The sequence below is a fragment of the Cyprinus carpio genome, chromosome A19, assembly GCF_018340385.1.
Source record: "Cyprinus carpio isolate SPL01 chromosome A19, ASM1834038v1, whole genome shotgun sequence".
Taxonomy (NCBI): Eukaryota; Metazoa; Chordata; class Actinopteri; order Cypriniformes; family Cyprinidae; genus Cyprinus; species Cyprinus carpio.
The window spans coordinates 4,489,202-4,507,432 of NC_056590.1; the positions used below are offsets into that span (position 1 = coordinate 4,489,202).

General features: G+C 42.3%; 1 protein-coding gene across 1 annotated transcript; it reads left to right on the forward strand.

Annotated features, from left to right (window-relative positions):
• Positions 1–2,660: 2,660 nt before the first annotated feature.
• On the forward strand, positions 2,661–5,751 carry LOC122148739. Its single transcript, XM_042776111.1, has 5 exons — positions 2,661–2,820; positions 3,086–3,234; positions 3,402–3,500; positions 5,056–5,196; positions 5,285–5,751. The coding sequence occupies exons 1-5, from the start codon at positions 2,805–2,807 to the stop codon at positions 5,459–5,461; spliced, it is 582 nt and encodes a 193-aa protein (XP_042632045.1). The 5' UTR covers positions 2,661–2,804; the 3' UTR covers positions 5,462–5,751.
• Positions 5,752–18,231: the final 12,480 nt, after the last annotated feature.

Sequence of the window (18,231 nt, forward strand, 5' to 3'; positions counted from 1 at the left end):
CCACATCCCAAGCATCCTGTTTTATATTTTTATTACTACTGTATTGCTCATATTTACACTGCCGGTCAAAGTTTAGATTCATTAAGATTCTTTAATGTTTTCGAAATAAGTCTCTTCTGCTCATCAAAACTGCATTTATTTGGTCAAAAATAGTTAAAACAAACAAACAAAACAAAAAACAGTGATACTGTGAAATATGACAGTTTCAAACAGCTGTTTTCTATGTGAATATTAGATGAATAAAATGTTTAAAATGTCACTTTTGATCAGTTTATTGTGTCCTTGCTGTATCAAAGCATTCATTTCTTTTCTTTCTTTAAAAAGGTTTCTTCCTTTTGACTGGTAGTGTATGATAGTGTACTGTGTTCAACATTGATAATAATCAGAAATGTTTCTTGAGCAGTAAATCATCATATTAGAATGATTTCTGAAGATCATGTGACACTGAAGACTGGAGTAATGATGCTGAACATACAGCTGCGCATCACAGAAATACATTACAGTTTAACAGAGATTCACAGAGAATTTTTACTGTATTTGATCAAATAAATAATGTAGTGAATTAGCTCACAAGGGAAATATGAATAAATAATTATAACTATTATCATATTTAGGTCAGCTGCTACTGGTAGCAGAATCAATATTACAATCAACGAACCTGTTCGTCCAGTGAATGTTCAGTGTAATTTCATTTCAGCTCTAAGAAATGTTGTTCTCATGGCCACAGAAAATCACTTTCTTACAGTACTGAACGGACAAGTGCTGACCACAGAATCCACTCATGATTGTGCACAGTCTTATTTAACTGAACACTGACAAATATTAAGCAGTCCGAATGAACACACACACACACACACACACACACACACACACACACACACACAACACACACACACTCACACACACACACCACACTCACACACACAGACACACACACACACACTCACACACTCACACACACACGCACACACACACACACACACACACACACACACACACTCACACACTCACACACACACACACACACACATGGGGAAGAGAGCTCTCTCTGGTGGAAAGTTGCAGCATTGCTCCCGCAGCGTTGCGGTCGGACTGATGTCTCGGGTCCTCATCATTTAAGAAATTAAAAAAGAATAATTTTGATATGAAATGTGACACCAGTTGAGTTACATGAGCTAATAATTCAATCACGAAGCGTGTGTAAAAAATTTCCCACCACTGCCTGGAGGAAGACTGCACACTGTCATCATCTGTGTGGGTTTTCTGCAATAGGTTAAGAATGCACGTTACACAATGAATTGTGCAGTCCGTGAACGAATCACTCTTTTGAACCGGTTCTGTTGAACCACTTCACCAAACTGGACTGAACTGGGTTCTGACCGGATTCAGTGCTGATACAAGCCACTAAATCAGTGCTAAATCAGTTCATCTTTACTCATTACTCTCGGGATGAATGTGAATCAGTCTGTATGTTTGAGGTCAGGTGTTTTATTTCAGCTTCATTTAGGGACACGTCTGATATGTCTCTACATAACATGGAATAAAAAGCATAATTATTAAGATGAAATATTGGACTAATGGAATTAATCTGTTTTGTGATTAGCTTAATTGCCATTTTAAAATAAATGTGTCCCCTCTCTTCCATTTATAAAAATTTCATTTTGTTCAAGTTCATAATAAATATCAGCCCCAACTAATAACTAATACCTTTTGTTTATGGTCACTATCAAGGGAAACGCAGTATGTTCCTCATGTTCTCAGTTTCAGCTCATCCATAGCCACACAGAGTCATTCAGTTCCAGCTGCTTCCTGGAGACATCAAGAGCTGTAACTCAATGAAGAAACTTAGGTTTTCATGGTTATCACTTTCCGTGGCAAAATATTTTGTTTGTTAATTGTTTTGAGAGTATTGTTTTGGCCTTTTTAGGAGAAACATGTTTGAAGAAAAATATATTCTATGAATTTGGAAATAAACGGGCACAATTAGCCTAATCGTAAAAAATACAGTGCAATTATTCATGGCATTATGTGTGCTAATAGAGTCCCTCTGTTGTGTAACTGCTGACTTTCTTTGGCACTCATTCATTCAGATTAAGCATGAGTTATTCTGATCATCACTTCCTGTTGAACTGTGCCTGCAGGCAGGGATCAGAGCACAATCACCTGAAAACACACCAAACAAAATCAAACCTGAGTATTTATGAAGGCAGGGGTCTTGTGGACCCATGGCACAGTTAAAGACGTGGCACATGTTTGTTCGGACACAGACTGTGAGTCTGGTGTGAAGGCGAGGGACGCGCAGAAGGGGAAACGCGTGACGCGCGCAGAGGAGCGCCTCTCACTGAGCTCTGGGATTTTTCTTCTTGTTCCTGCAGTGATGAAACTGAAGAATTCCCGGGAGCTGCGCGTCTTCATATCCGTGAGATCCGCACGTGTGTGTCAGACAGCAGTTAAACACTACATCATCACATTAATCATCACATTAGTAAAGGGCTTTTCGCTGATGATCGCTTGCTCTGATTCGCGCAAGAGCAGAACTGAGTACAAGAAACGTGAAATAAGGTTTTGGGGCGTTCTCACTTTCCCCCCCACATTTAAAGAACCGGAAACATAGGAGTGTCGTTTTCTCTTTTTTCCCCTATTGGTTTTTCGCAATGCATTGTACGTAATAGGACCACAGTTTAGGTGAAATAGCTAGACAACTCATGGAAGTTTCCCCAGTTGAACAATCTGAACGGGTTTAAATAGCCTGCTAGAAATCCCTTGATCAATGCAGTCAAATATCCCAAACTCTGTGAAGCACAATGCAGCTTTACCTCAGTAAGTATAGACTCGATCATTTAGGAAATATACTTTAGAACTTGATGAATAGCGATTTTAAAAAGCTGGTAACATGCTGGTAAAATATATATAGCCTGAATGCACTGAAAGTCGCTTTGGATAAAAGCGTCTGCTAAATAACTAAATGGAAATGGAAATGGAAATTAAGATCAAAACAAATGGATTCGGTTTGTGTACTTGCAGCGTTCGTTCTAATATAGATTGTGTTTGCTAGCGATGAATGAAACTGTATTGTCTCGGTCAGTTCTCGCAGCGCACTGCTGTCTGACGCTGGTGGACTCCGCGCCGCTCCGGACGCACGAGCTGACGCGCGCCGTGGACAGCGCCATGAGTTTAGCCAGGAAGATCCTGAGCGACATTCCCGCAGCGCACGAGGCGTGCGTCAAAGCCACGGTGAGCATGCGTGCTGCTTTATCAAAACAGCTCAGATCCCATCTATGAATGGCATACGTTTGAAGGCTAATACATTCTGGTCAAATTGATCTTCCATCGGATTTAGTATAGTGTAGATTACATGTCACAGTCAGTTGATGGTGTTGTTTTTCCGGTGCTGTTTGCAGGGTTTGACCCTTTCCAGTGAATCAGAACACTTGGAGTATTTACTGAGTGACATTGGCATCCCTGCGCCTCCGCTGCTCAAGTCAGAGCACCTCAGCCTGGTAAGTGCATGTTAAATATAGCCAGGGGCGCAACTATACGGTGTTAGAGGGGTATGCAGCAAAAAATGCTTCTATGGTCATATGAAACTAAAAAATTAGCTTTTTAGCAGCAAACACTCAAGATGGGTTTGGTGAACACAGAGATAAAAAGTACCCCATGTGTACAATGAAATATACTGCTGTTTTTTGATCTTTGATAATATTTACCAAGGGTGCCGATATTTTTGGCCATGACTGTATATAATATATATATATATATATATATATATATATATATATATATATATATATATATATATATATATATATATACATATATATACACATACACACACACACACACACACACACACACATATATATATATATACAGATCTTTTAAGAGGGAGATTACAGCTTACATGTCACCCAGCAGATGTAACTGTGCTGTAAATGACTTCCAGCTTCTAGTCATGTATTGTGCATGCTACATTATATTTACCAGTTGTTATTCTACTTTAATAAAATTGAGATATGTCATGCATGGGATTGGTACCATAGGGTTTAACCAAAAACTAAATGTAGATATCAGCAACATTATTTTGCAGTAAGTTAGTAAACACTTGTCAGTCAACATTAATATTTGCAAGCCTCCAAGTTTGGTAGCAAATCTATGCATGATTCCACGGTAAACCAGAGATATTAAAGTTGTTTTCCAGATTCTTGTCATTTATTGTAAATGCTACCTTATAGTTTTCAGTTTTCAGCTCAGCAACCTTGGTTTTGCATATTCTAAGATAGCTACATATTCTGTCTGCTACATTCCCAGTGTTAGCAAATGCTAGCTAGTCTGTTAACATGGATAACGTATTTGCAAGCCTCCAAGCATAGACGTCTGTTGCCTTTCACCATCCACTTATTTAGCTGCTGTTGCATCCCCTGACATGCCATCTCCTGTTCCCTCTTTTTCTATTTTTAGCCCCCGATAGCTTTTTTGCTTTATCCATCTTTTTCGAGTTTCGACGACAACTCGCTAACGTTACTGCTGACTCTTGCTCTCAGCGGTGCCCCGCGCCCACTCCGCGATATTACCCTTCTATGTCTAAATTCTATGATGGAATCCTATGAGGGCACCGGCGACTACTCTAGCCTGTTAGTCCTCTAAAATTTATAGAACTTTTTTTATATATAACTGTCATCTAAATTTATATAAATTTTATTATTTAAAAAAAAAAAAAATTAACCATCGCTTTGGCGTCCCCATGCGCCGCATATAGCGCATACCCACTTTTTGCGCCACTGAATATAGCATTGAAAAATGAAAATGTAGATGAAGCCATTAAAAACAAACGTCAGCCTGATGAGATGTGAAGCACACTGGATACTGAGGTTATGTGTTTAGAACAACGAAAGTTGTCTAGTTTAAGCCTCACCAGAATCAACCTGTAAACTTTCTGTTACAGTCGAATTTTGGTCACTGGGATCACCCACTGGCATACATTTTACATTTTGGCTTTTAAAATAAATATATATATATATATATTTAACCATTTTCGATTGTTTCTGTTTTGACCAGGATGTGAGTTTAAGCCGTATTGTAGACGGTTTGGAGCTACACCACAAACTTCTGCAGGAAATTAAAGAGCTCTTGACCTCCACAGAAGAACTGACCCTCCTGCTGGCAGATATTACAGACCTGTCTGCTCAGGTCCATAAGGTAGTGTTCTTCAGGTTCTTTAACATAAATAATAACCCATCCCAGCTCATCTGCTAGTAGCCTAATGCTGTACTCTGTACTTGTTCAGATGCAGCAGCTGGCCCAGATTCCCACAGAATCCCAGAAAACCACGTTCCCAGCGATCTCTCCACAGCTCAGCAGTGACTATCATGTCCAAGTGGCCATCCACCTTTGTCTTCAGCAGCTGCGCAGTTTTACTCATGATGTCTTCCGCAGTCTACGCCACATTGCTGCATCAAACTAGTTGACCAGTACTAACCCAACCAACCAGTCCCTGCTATATTTTGTATTTTCTGCGTAGAAATGTATTTTTGTAATGCTCACTGTTTGTGTTATCCTTGCTAAGTTTAAGATGAACTTTAGAATAATTTTATTTAATCAGATGTTTTAATTTTAATGTATTTAATATTTATTTAATATATAACTTTTAATATTTATTATTTTTAGTATTATTTTTATGATGTTATATTGACAGACATTGTACTCTGTGGGTACTGTGTAGATATCTATTAAAACTTATTTATTATTGATTAATAATGTTTTACCATTTTGTGAAAGAAAAAAAAAATTATAAAATGTTTATCACTTACATTTTTTGCACCCACGCACACATACACACACAGGTACATCTCAATAAATTAGAATGTCGTGGAACAGTTCATTTATTACAGTAATTCAACTCAAATTGTGAAACTTGTGTATTAAATAAATTCAATGCACACAGACTGAAGTTGGTTATGTCTTTGGTTCTTTTAATTGTGATGATTTTGGCTCACATTTAACAAAAACCCACCAATTCACTATCTCAACAAATTAGAATATGGTGACATGCCAATCAGCTAATCTACTCAAAAACACCTGCAAAGGTTTCCTGAGCCTTCAAAATGGTCTCTTCGGTTTGGTTCACTAGGCTACACATCATGGGGAAGACTGCTGATCTGACAGGGTTGTCCAGAAGACAATCATTGACACCCTTCACAAGGAGGGTAAGCCACAAATATTCATTGCCAAAGAAGCTGGCTGTTCACAGAGTGCTGTATCTAAGCATGTTAACAGAAAGTTGAATGGAATTAAAAAGTGTGGAAGAAAAAGATGCACAACCAACCGAGAGAACCGCAGACAAATGTGGATTGTCAAGCAAAATCGATTCAAGAATTTGAGTGAACTTCACAAGGAATGGACTGAGGCTGGGGTCAAGGCATCAAGAGCCACCACACACAAACGCGTCAAGGAATTTGTGTACAGAATTTGGCTACAGTTGTTGTATTCCTCTTTTTAAGCCACTCCTGAACCACAGACAACGTCAAAGGCGTCTTACCTGGGCTAAGGAGAAGAAGAATTGGACTGTTGTCCAGTGGTCCAAAGTCCTCTTTTCAGATGAGAGCAAGTTTTGTAACCAAGGTCCTAGAGTCTGGAAAAATTCCACAGAATCTCATAACCCAAGCTGCTTGAAGTCCAGTGTTAAGTTTCCACAGTCTGTGATGATTTGGGGTGCAATGTCATCTGCTGGTGTTGGTCCATTGTGATTTTTGAAAACCAAAGTCACTGCACCCGTTTACCAAGAAATTTTGGAGCACTTCATGCTTCCTTCTGCTGACCAGCTTTTTGAAGATGCTGATTTCATTTTCCAGCAGGATTTGGCACCTGCCCACAATAACAAAAAGCACCAAAAGTTGGTTAAATGACCATGGTGTTGGTGTTCTTGACTGGCCAGCAAACTTACTAGACCCCAGAGAGAATCTATGGAGTATTGTCAAGAGGAAAATGAGAAACAAGAGACCAAAAAATGCAGCTGAGCTGAAGGCCACTGTCAAAGAAACCTGTGCTTCCATACCACCTCAGCAGTGCCACAAACTGATCACCTCCATGCCATGCCGAATTGAGGCAGTAATTAAAGCAAAAGGAGCCCCTACCAAGTATTGAGTGCATGTACAGTAAATGAACATACTTTCCAGAGGGCCAACAATTCACAAAAAAAATGTTTTTTTTTTTTTTTTATTGGTCTTATGAAGTATTCTAATTTGTTGAGATGTGAGCCAAAATCATCACAATTAAAAGAACCAAAGACTTAACTTCAGTCAGTGTGCATTAGATTTATTTAATACACGAATTTCACAATTTGAGTTGAATTACTGAAATAAATGAACTTTTCCATGGCATTCTAATCTATTGAGATGCACCTGTATACAGTCATCGCCAAAAGTTTTGGCAGTGACATAAATTTTGTATTTTGCAAAGTTTGCTGCTTCAGCTGTTGTGGTGTTCATTCACATTGTTTATAAATTATTGTGTAAAGTGATCAGATGCATTTTAAATGATTGCTAAAAGCTTCATTGGCCAAAAAAAATAAAATAAAAAAATCACTGTTTTTTGATCCTGACACGATGACAAGCTAACATTAACTGACTAATCATATCAGCAGCACATGTGAAAGTGAATGACTACTAGTCAAGTTAATCAATATCATACTAATTATATTGTAAGAGCAGACTGATTGATATAAAAGGAGGGAAGAAGTGCTTCAAATCATTGTGTTCTTGTAGTGATGGTTACCTCCAAAGAAACACGCGCAGCCATCATCGCTTTGCATCAAAATGGCCTCACATGCAAGGAAACTGCTGCAAAGAATATTGCACCTGAAAGAACCATTTACTGGATTATCAAGAAATTCAAGGAGAGAGGTTTGACTGCAGTGAAGAAGTCTTCAGGACGTCCCAGAGAGTCCAGCAAGCTCCAGAACCGTCTCCTCCTGAGGAGTCAGCTATGGAACAGGACTGTCTCCTCCTGAGGAGTCAGCAACGGAACAGGACCGTCTCCTCCTGAGGAGTCAGCTACAGAACTGGACCGTCTCCTGACGAGTCAGTAACAAAACAACACCACCTCCTCCTCATGAGTAATCAACAAAACAAGAACAACCCCCTCCTACTAATCAGCCACCTAAAGAACAGGACCGCCTCCTCCTGAGGAGTCCGCTACAGCACAGGACCGCCTCCTCCTGAGGAGTCAGCAACGGAACAGGACCGTCTCCTCCTGAGGACTCAGTTACAGAACAGGACCGTCTCCTCCTGAGGACTCAGTTACCGCACAGGACCGTCTCCCCATGAGGAGTCAGCAATGGAACAGGACCGTCTCCTCCTGAGGAGTCAGCTACAGCACAGGACCGCCTCCTCCTGAGGAGTCAGCTACAGCACAGGACCGCCTCCTCCTGAGGAGTCAGCAACGGAACAGGACCGTCTCCTCCTGAGGACTCAGTTACAGAACAGGACCGTCTCCTCCTGAGGACTCAGCTACCCAACAGGACCGTCTCCCCATGAGGAGTCAGCAATGGAACAGGACCGTCTCCTCCTGAGGACTCAGCTACAGAACAGGACCGTCTCCTCCTGAGGACTCAGCTACGGAACAGGACTGTCTCCTGAAGAGTCAGCTACAGAACAGGACTGTCTCCTGAGGAGTCAGCTACAGAACAGGACTGTCTCCTGAGGAGTCAGCTACAGAACAGGACTGGCTCCTCCTGAGGGTCAGCTACGGAACAGGACTGTCTCCCGTCCTCCTGAAGAGTCAGCTACAGAACAGGACTGTCTCCTGAGGAGTCAGCTACAGAACAGGACTGTCTCCTTCTGAGGAGTCAGTTACAGAACAGGAACGTCTCCTCCCGAGGAGTCAGCTACAGAACAGGACTGTCTCCTGAGGACTCAGCTACAGAACAGGACCGTCTCCTCCTGAGGACTCAGCTACAGAACCGGACCGTCTCCTCCTGAGGACTCAGCTACAGAACAGGACCGTCTCCTCCAGAGGACTCAGAGTGGTAACAGGACTGTCTCCTGAGGAGGACTCAGCTACAGAACACGACCGTCTCCTCCTGAGGACTCATCTACAGAACACGACCGTCTCCTCCTGAGGACTCAGCTACAGAACCGGACCGTCTCCTCCTGAGGAGTCAGTTACAGAACAGGAACGTCTCCTCCAGAGGACTCAGCTACAGAACAGGACTGTCTCCTGAGGACTCAGCTACAGAACAGGACCGTCTCCTCCTGAGGACTCAGCTACAGAACAGGACCGTCTCCTCCTGAGGACTCAGCTACGGAACAGGACTGTCTCCTGAAGAGTCAGCTACAGAACAGGACTGTCTCCTGAGGAGTCAGCTACAGAACAGGACTGTCTCCTGAGGAGTCAGCTACAGAACAGGACTGGCTCCTCCTGAGGGGTCAGCTACGGAACAGGACTGTCTCCTGAAGAGTCAGCTACAGAACAGGACTGTCTCCTGAGGAGTCAGCTACAGAACAGGACTGTCTCCTTCTGAGGAGTCAGTTACAGAACAGGAACGTCTCCTCCCGAGGAGTCAGCTACAGAACAGGGACTGTCTCCTGAGGACTCAGCTACAGAACAGGACCGTCTCCTCCCGAGGACTCAGCTAAAGAACAGGACCGTCTCCTCCTGAGGACTCAGCTACATCACTGGACCGTCTCCTCCAGAGGACTCAGCTACAGAACAGGACTGTCTCCTGAGGACTCAGCTACAGAACAGGACCGTCTCCTCCTGAGGACTCAGCTACAGAACCGGACCATCTCCTCCTGAGGACTCAGCTACAGAACAGGACCGTCTCCTCCTGAGGAGTCAGCTACAGAACCGGACCGTCTCCTCCTGAGGACTCAGCTACAGAACAGGACCATCTCCTCCTGAAGAGGGAGCTACGGAACAGACTGGAATTCTGCAGGAAGTACAAGGATAAGACAGCAGAAGATTGGTTCAAAGGTATTTTCTCTGATGAAGCTCCCTTCCGACTGTTTGGACATCTGGAAAATCGATTGTTCAGAGAAGAAAAGGTGATTGGTACCATGAGTCCTGTGTTGTGCCAACAGTGAAGCATCCTGAGACCACCCAGACAGCAAGCAGTTTCGGCTCACATCCGGCCCACATCTGGCTTGCATGGATTTCAGATGTGGGCGGGATCTGGGCCAACACTATGTTTCTGTCTGGGCATCCATTGGAGTTGCTTTTCAACGAAGGGAATGGGCTCTCTCATAATTCTGCCCAAAAATACTGCAATGAATAAAGAATATTATCATAACGTCCTGCAAGAGCAACTTCTTCAAACAATCCATGAGCAATTTGGTGATGATCGTGCATTTTCCAGCATGATGGAGCATCATGTCACAAAGCAAGAGTGATAAAGAAGTGGCTCGAAGATCATTACATTGAAATTTTGGATCCGTGGCCAGGCAACTCCCCAGATCTCAATCTCATAACCTCAACTTGTGGTCAGTCCTCAAAAGGCAAGTGGACAAGCAGAAGCCCACAAATTGTGATTAACTCTGAGAACTAGTAAGGCAAGAATGGATCGCCATCAGTCAGGATTTTGCCCAGAAGCTAATATCCAGCATACCAGAGTGAAACTGCAGATGTTATGAAGAACAAGGGTCAACACTGTAAATATTGACAGAAAGCTGCCCACAAGGCTTTGCCTCTGACATACTCTCAAGTTGTGCTCACTGCAGAGCCAATGACATCCAGCTCCCCCTCTGTGGACCTGATGGGTGGAGGTATGTTTAGTGCTGGGGTAATGGGAGAGTGGGTGTGACGTCTGAGGCTGAGACTAACCACCTTTAGACTAACCAAACTGGTTTTGTCATGTGGCTTGAAGCCACTTTTCAATGGAGAATAAACAGGAGAGGTGCGGAACTATTTTATTCTCCTTTACTCTTATCAAAGTGTGAATGATCATAAATTCCAATCACCAGAGAAACAATTTCTGCCATGTGGCCAAAGCCAAAAAGGAAGAACAAATCTTCACATGCATTCACACATAATGGATAGAAAATTTAGTAAATCTTCTTCACAGCCATTTACAGAACCGTATATGCTTAATGATTGAAAGTAAAAGTGCTGTTTGTGACACAGCAAGGTATACAACCTTACCTATTAAAGTATAAATGAATGCATGGGTAAAGTTCAACATTACCTAATGATGTTTGGGCTTTATATTTTCTATATGTGTAGGTTAATCTGGAATTGGTTTGGAAAGTGACTTATTCATAGGAAAAACCTTAAAGACATTGTTCTAAATGTGGACTTTAAAGGGATAGATAGTTCACCAAAAATTTTTAACTAGCCCATGATTTGCTCACCCTCAGGGCATCATCCTAGGTGTGTCTGACATTGCTCTTTCAGACAAACACAATCACAGTTATAGTAAAATTGTCCTGGCTCTTCCAAGCTGTATAATGGCAGTGAATGGTGGCCCTGTTTTTGAAGCTGAAAAAAAGTGCATCCATCACTACAGTTTATCTTTTCATAAGATAATATTTAACTGCCATAGTAACATTCAACTCAACCACTTGAACTTTATCCATTTACAGTGTCCAGTTAATAGTTTTTAGTAGGGGTAGAAGAAAAGGTCCTAGAGCCCAGGTACAGTTTGCATTATTTCAGTTAGTGTGGGTATAGACACAGCTAAACCCACACTCTACAGTGAGACTAAAGCTCACATCTTAAAATCACTAAGCAACATGGACATGGTGGACAGTATGGTAATAATAGATAAACTATGGTAGATGTTGGATATTAAAGTTCTTGATTAATCTGTGGCCTATTTTTTCGGCATTACGTTTTACAATAATTATTTCTGGCTCTGAACAAAAGCTAATTCCAAAGGCTCTAAACAGTTTTTGTTTGATTTAAAACAATTTTTGCTTTAAAGGTATCATATGATATTGTTAAAAAGAACATTATTTTGTGTATCTGGTGTAATGTTTATGCGGTTAAAAAAAACATTATTTTCCACATACTGCACATTATTGTTTCTCCTCTTTGCCCCGCCTTCTGAAACGTGTCGTTTTTTTTACAAAGCTCATCGGTCTGAAAAGTGAGGTGTGCTCTGATTGGCCAGCTATCCAGTGCTTTGTGATTGGCCGTATGCCTCAAGCGTGTGACGGAAATGTTACGCCCCTTAACATACTGTGATGCATGTTCCGGTCAGAATACTGGCGCTACAAGACAAAAACAATGAAACCCATTACAAACGAGCCATTTGTTGCATCCAGTGGGGACATAATTATGGATTATAATGACTTATACTGTCTTTTTACGCATTGCGTTGCATCGCGCCGTGTAAACATAAAACCATGTCTTCATTTGTGATTGGAGAAACAACAAACAACAAGCGCTACTCTACACCAGGGGTTCTCAATTCCAGTCCTCGTGCCCCCCAGCTCTGCACATTTCGCACGTCTCTCTTTGTTAACACACCTAATTCAGATAATTAGCTCGTTAGAAGTGAGCTCCTTGCATGAACTGTGTTCCCATTGACATGGTCCCTACACAGTGTTCATTGCTCCCTACTCCCTGAGCAGGGGAAATCTGTTGAACTTTACTTCACTTCGGAACATTCATTCACGGATATGCGCTGTGCAACTTCTTCACACGTGGACAAGTGTGGCATCATATACCTCTGTAAATAAATAAATACAATTTAAATTCATGTCTCGCACACTTCAGTGCACTTTGAATAGAACATATATGTTCGCTTCGAACTGGAATCATGGAGGAATATCCTGTGATATCCACTTCGCAGGGCACTTATGTTCGAATAGAACAAACGTCTGAAGCAATAAGAGAAACATACAAAAAAAGAGGAAAGCAAGGGGCGTGAGGACTGGAATTGAGAACCGCTGCTCTACACTGCTCAAAACTGTCGTTTGAATCATCAGTGGCAAATCCTTTAAATATGTAAACGTACTTAACAGACTGTGAGTCAGAACAGCCGGCAGTGTAGTCTTCTCTCCCAGGATCAGGAAACAGTCCTCAATAAAATGTGCTGCACACATCTGAATATTTGGGTTGAATTGTTCTGGAACAGTGTTGTAAATTCAACTTATCCACTGATTTCTAGTTGTGTCCTCTTTTGGAAGGCCAAACAAATTATTGTCGCTTTCGCAATGAAACCGTGTCTCCATGACATGTTGCCGGCAGCAACAGAGAGAAACAAAGTCTTCTTTCTTTGCGTGAACATCTGGGCGCTGTTATGCAAATCTTCCCACATAGTGACGTAGAGATGTGGGGGCATGTTAGAATGAGGTGTTTTAGGAGGGCGTGGATGAGTCTTAACTTTTATAAAGAATATCTCTTTGGGTTTGAGTCTTTAGTCTTTGCAACTTTACAGATCTTCTTTATGCACCAAGAGCTTGTAACACTCCAAAGAGAAAGGAAAACTTGAAATCGCATCATATGACCCCTTTAAAGACATTTCTTAGTAAAAAGGTTCTAAACAAACTGATTTATACCCTTGTATAGTAATAAAATACTTTCTGTAAATGAGTGTTACTTTGTGTGACTTTTTATCTTACACTTTTATGTGTAGCTAAACTCTACAGGACGTGTCTGAGTAAGTTCAGTCAACAAAGTATGCAGGGCTAGGAGCTCCTCTCCTATTTTGAGTAACATCATTGTTCTTTTAGGTCAGTGTAGGTAGTTTTTAGCTTAGTTGGGTTGTGTATATGTATATGAAATGTTTCATGTTTGGTCTGATTGCCATTTAATCTGGTTTGTATACATGTTTGGGCTTTTCTGTTATGGATGCATGGGCTATACCAGCCATTAACCATGAGTACTTGTACTGTGTAAGGCCTTCTTCATCCTGAAGTCATTTGGACTGATGATTCCTGTGACGTTCCTTCTTTTGGAATGGGGACTGGATTCTTAACCACTGGGTACTTCTTCATCCGTGTTTATCTGTGATCCTTTTGTATCCTTTACCTCTACAAGACTCATTGTATTCTAGAGTGGACTGATGTCTTTTTGTGGTTATGATCAATGCATTTTTCTGATGAATGTTTTTTTTTTTTATGATTCATATTACAAAGGGGTTAAATGCTTTAAAATACACATGATCCCCATCAGATTTTGTGACTCTAGCTAGTGTTGCAGTTTTCTACAGGGCTGCTTGACAGCTGAATTGAACTACTTTCATAACTGATGCTTTTTACAGTCATTGAACTGAACTGACCTCAGCTGAACAATGACACTACTGTTTTTTGTTTTTTATCTGCTTTACAGCAGAATTTATCCCTGCTGCATCTTTGAATCGTCATTTTTCACTATAAAGCTGCTTTGAATAAATCTGAATTGGATAAAACACTATATAAGGTGAGATGTCACATATTTTATAGAAAAACATTATACACATCCCAAAAAATGTCGGCAACCAAAGACGAAAATTTCTCTTTACTGTAATCAGTATGATTACACACACCAATAATTGCTTTAATGAGTTTCTGCCTGAAATTAATTCATGTTAGCTAACTGTTTGATTCTATTACCTTGATCTGTTCATTTGTGAAATGAACATTTCCTTTCAGTTGGTCACGTTCAACGTTATGTGAGAAAGAGACTGACGAATGGTGTCTCGCCTGAGAGCGATGGTACGCTAAGTACCTTGGTCTGCAGAATTTGCATTGTGAGCTCCGCTCCGCTGTGTGGGTATATAAAGAGCAGCACGAGCAACTCGCATTCAACCTCTCTTCAGAGCTGAGTTCATCTCTCTGCTGTTATCACAGGAGTGTTTTGCAACGAGTTTTCAGTGGTGTTGGTGTGACCGCGGCCCCGATTCAATTCACCCGGCATCCCCCCAGGTTTCTGGGTACTCGCGCTATGATGGTGGGCAAGGATGCTCCTATCATGCGCATGGAGGTCGCAACCCTGCTGGCAAAGGGCGCCATAGAGCCGGTCCCTCCAGCTGAAATGAAGTCCGGATTCTACAGCCCCTACTTCGTAGTACCCAAGAAAACAGATTGGTTACGGCCAATCCTTGACTTATGTGCCTTGAACCGAGCTCTTCACTGACTTTCATTCAAGATGTTAACGCCCAAGCACATTTTTGAATGCATTTGTCCCTTGGATTGGTTTGCAGTGATTGACCTGAAGTTGTTTTATCCACACGGCAGAGAGCTCCTTTTGAACCCTTGCTTTCAGTGGAGCTAAAATTAGGGGCAGGGGTCAGTACAAAGTTCTCCTATTTAGGTTGGCCCTGTCCATCCCCGCGTCCTTACGAAGGCCGCGGAGGGAACTCTGGTTCCTCTCAGGGAGCACGTTGTCTGTATCTTCAACTAACTCTACGCTTTCCGTCGCATGTCGCAACTCGCTCGCCATCTACAGCTGGCCGCAGGGCTTGCGCAAGTATGTGTTTCCCCAAGTGAGCCTTCTTGCACAGACGTTGTTCAAAATTAGGCGGGATGAGAGGAGCAGGTTCTTATGGTTGGCGCCTTATTGGCCCAGCCGGGCCTGGTTCTCCGAAGTTGTACTCATCACGACAGCCCCTCCCCCTGGCCAATCCCTTTGAGGAAGGACTTGGAGAGACGGGCACCCTCTGGCCCTCACATCCCAATCTTTGGAACCTACATGTGCTGGATGGGTCACAGAAGGTTAAGGTACCTTGTCACCTCAGGCGTTAGCTACCATCACTTTGGCTTGGGCCTTGTCTACCAGACACACCTATGCTCTGAAGTGGAACCTCTTCATCACTTGGTATTCTTCACATCAAGAAGACCCCTGGAAATGTCCGATCAGCCATGATCCTGTTGACGGTAAGTCCCTTTGGGAAACATGACCTAATCACCAGGTTCCTGAGAGGGACCATGAGGCTCAATCTGCCTTGCCCTCAACAAGTTTTTTCAACACTTACCTTCAGTTGTTTTATCCACACTGCAGAGAGCTCCTTTTGAACCCTTGCTTTCAGTGGAGCTAAAATTCTTATCATTGAAAACTGTGCTCCTGATGGCTTTGGCTTCTGTTAAGAGGGCCAGGGACCTGCAGGTATTTTCAGTTGACAAAGCGTGCCTGGAATTCGGGCTGGTCAACTCTCACGTTATCTTGAGACCCTCGGCCTGGATACGTGCCCAAAGATCCCAACACTCCTTTTAGAGATCAGGTGGTGAACTTGCAAGTGCTGCCCCCGGAGGATGCAGACCCAGCCCTGGTGCTGCTCTGTCCAGTACGTGCACTCCGCAGTTATGTAGACAGTGCTTCAGGACCTCAGACCAGCTCTTTGTCTGTTATGGAGGCCAGCAGAAGGGAAAGGCTGTCTCCAAGCAAAGGTTATCCCACTGGATAGTGGATGCTTGGCTTATCAGGCTCAAGACCTGCCATGCCCCCTAGGGGTGAAGGCCCACTCAACTAGGAGTGTGGCTTCCTCCTGGGTGCTGGCGCATGGCGCCTCGCTAACAGATATCTGTAGAGCTGTGGGCTGGGCGACACCAAACAGATTTGCGAAATTCTATAATCTCTGTGTAGAGCCAGTGTCCCCCCGTATACTTGCCCCTTAGGGACAGTAACAGGACCTGCTCTGTGTCAATTCGCTTGCAGGTGTCATTGCACTCCAAGGACTGGATGCGTGTGCTATTCTCCTCAGGTGAGTTCCACAGTTCAGAACCCTGGGTTCCTCCAGCACTGTTGTGTCGAGCACTTGTGTGCATGCCCTGTCGGTCAGCCCGTGTTGGAATAGGTGCCTCCATATGTTGTGATTCCCCATTTTGGCAATCCAACGTGTGTATTTCCACATTAAGTCTCTCTCGGCAGCATGTGTCTTTCCCTTGGCAAGCCACCCTTGCCATCTCTGACGTTGAAACATATCCACCCTGCAGGCTGGGTACCTCAGAGATTCATATGCATCACCGCTACACTGGTTGATATGTGCTTTGTAAGATCTCCTACGAGCAGGCAGCCTGTTAGCATATTTCCAGCTGGAATATGCTATCCAGTGCATTCTGTGTTAGGTATAGCCCTTCACTCATGCTGTCCTCACAACAGGTTGCTATCACTTACATAGGTAACGGGAAGACAGCCATTGTGGCATTTTGGAAGGGTCCAAATTCTGCAGACCAAGGTACTCAGCATACCATTGGCTCATTTTGTTACCACTCAAAGGTTATTGGTCTCTCGGGCGAGATCCCACTCGTCAGTCTGTTCTGACGTAACTTCTCAGCGCTCTCCTTCAGGGAACGAGGGTTACATACATAACCTAGACATTACATGAACACATTCACTTCTGCTTTGTATTGTAGACACATGCATTTTCTGTAAAACTGCTTTGAAACAATGCTTATTGTGAAAAGCACTATACAAATAAAATTGAATTGAATTTTGAATCCAGCCCTTGATGGGTTGATGATTTTGGCTTCCAAATTCACATAATTTTGTTCTCAATGAATTACACAATGCATACAAGTAATGATTTTCAACTTGCATATTTAGCTCATCAAGATCCAATGTGCTATTTCAGTGTTTCATTCATATATGTATTTTTTATTTTCTTTAGCAGTAATACATAGAAAAATTTGAGAATAAAAGCAGTCATAACACAGCAATGTTTATAATAATAAATTATAATATATTATGCAAAATCTGTGATGGGTCCTGGAGCCTAATCATGGGGCAGGCATGCACTGAATGCTGCTGTAGTGAACTGATCCTGGGGCAGGTTATGCTCAGAGTGGAAGCTGCAATTGAAAGTCGAGGTTATCCGCTTGCTTGACTGTAAAATATCCAGGCAAATCACAACCTGCTTTCTAGAACTCCCTCCAGACAGCTCAAGAGCAGGGGGTGAGATTTATTCTGTAGTATTTCAAGTGCATAAGAGATGGCAACAATACTTTGCTTTGAGTTAAACCCCTGCCCATGTGGCCACTGCAAAAATCCGCTTTACTCAGTTCAGTTTGATCATATTTACAGCCTCATAGCTTGAGCAAGCTCTAGGGTTTATCAGCACTTGCCCAAATTATCTTTAAAGTCTTTCTACATGTTTACTCTTCTATAATTTCTATATTGACTTTTTTTCTCCTTTTAATAAAACAAATGGCAACAAGTTTTTAATAGTATTTTTTTTTAAAGGTAATAATGGTGCTTAAGACATTGGTTCCATGTTTCATATAAACAGCCAGCAGGCAATGAAAAATGCATAAAAGTGTGCAGGAAAACAGAAGCATGAAACACCAAATGTTTAAGTCGCTTATTTATTCACTTTAA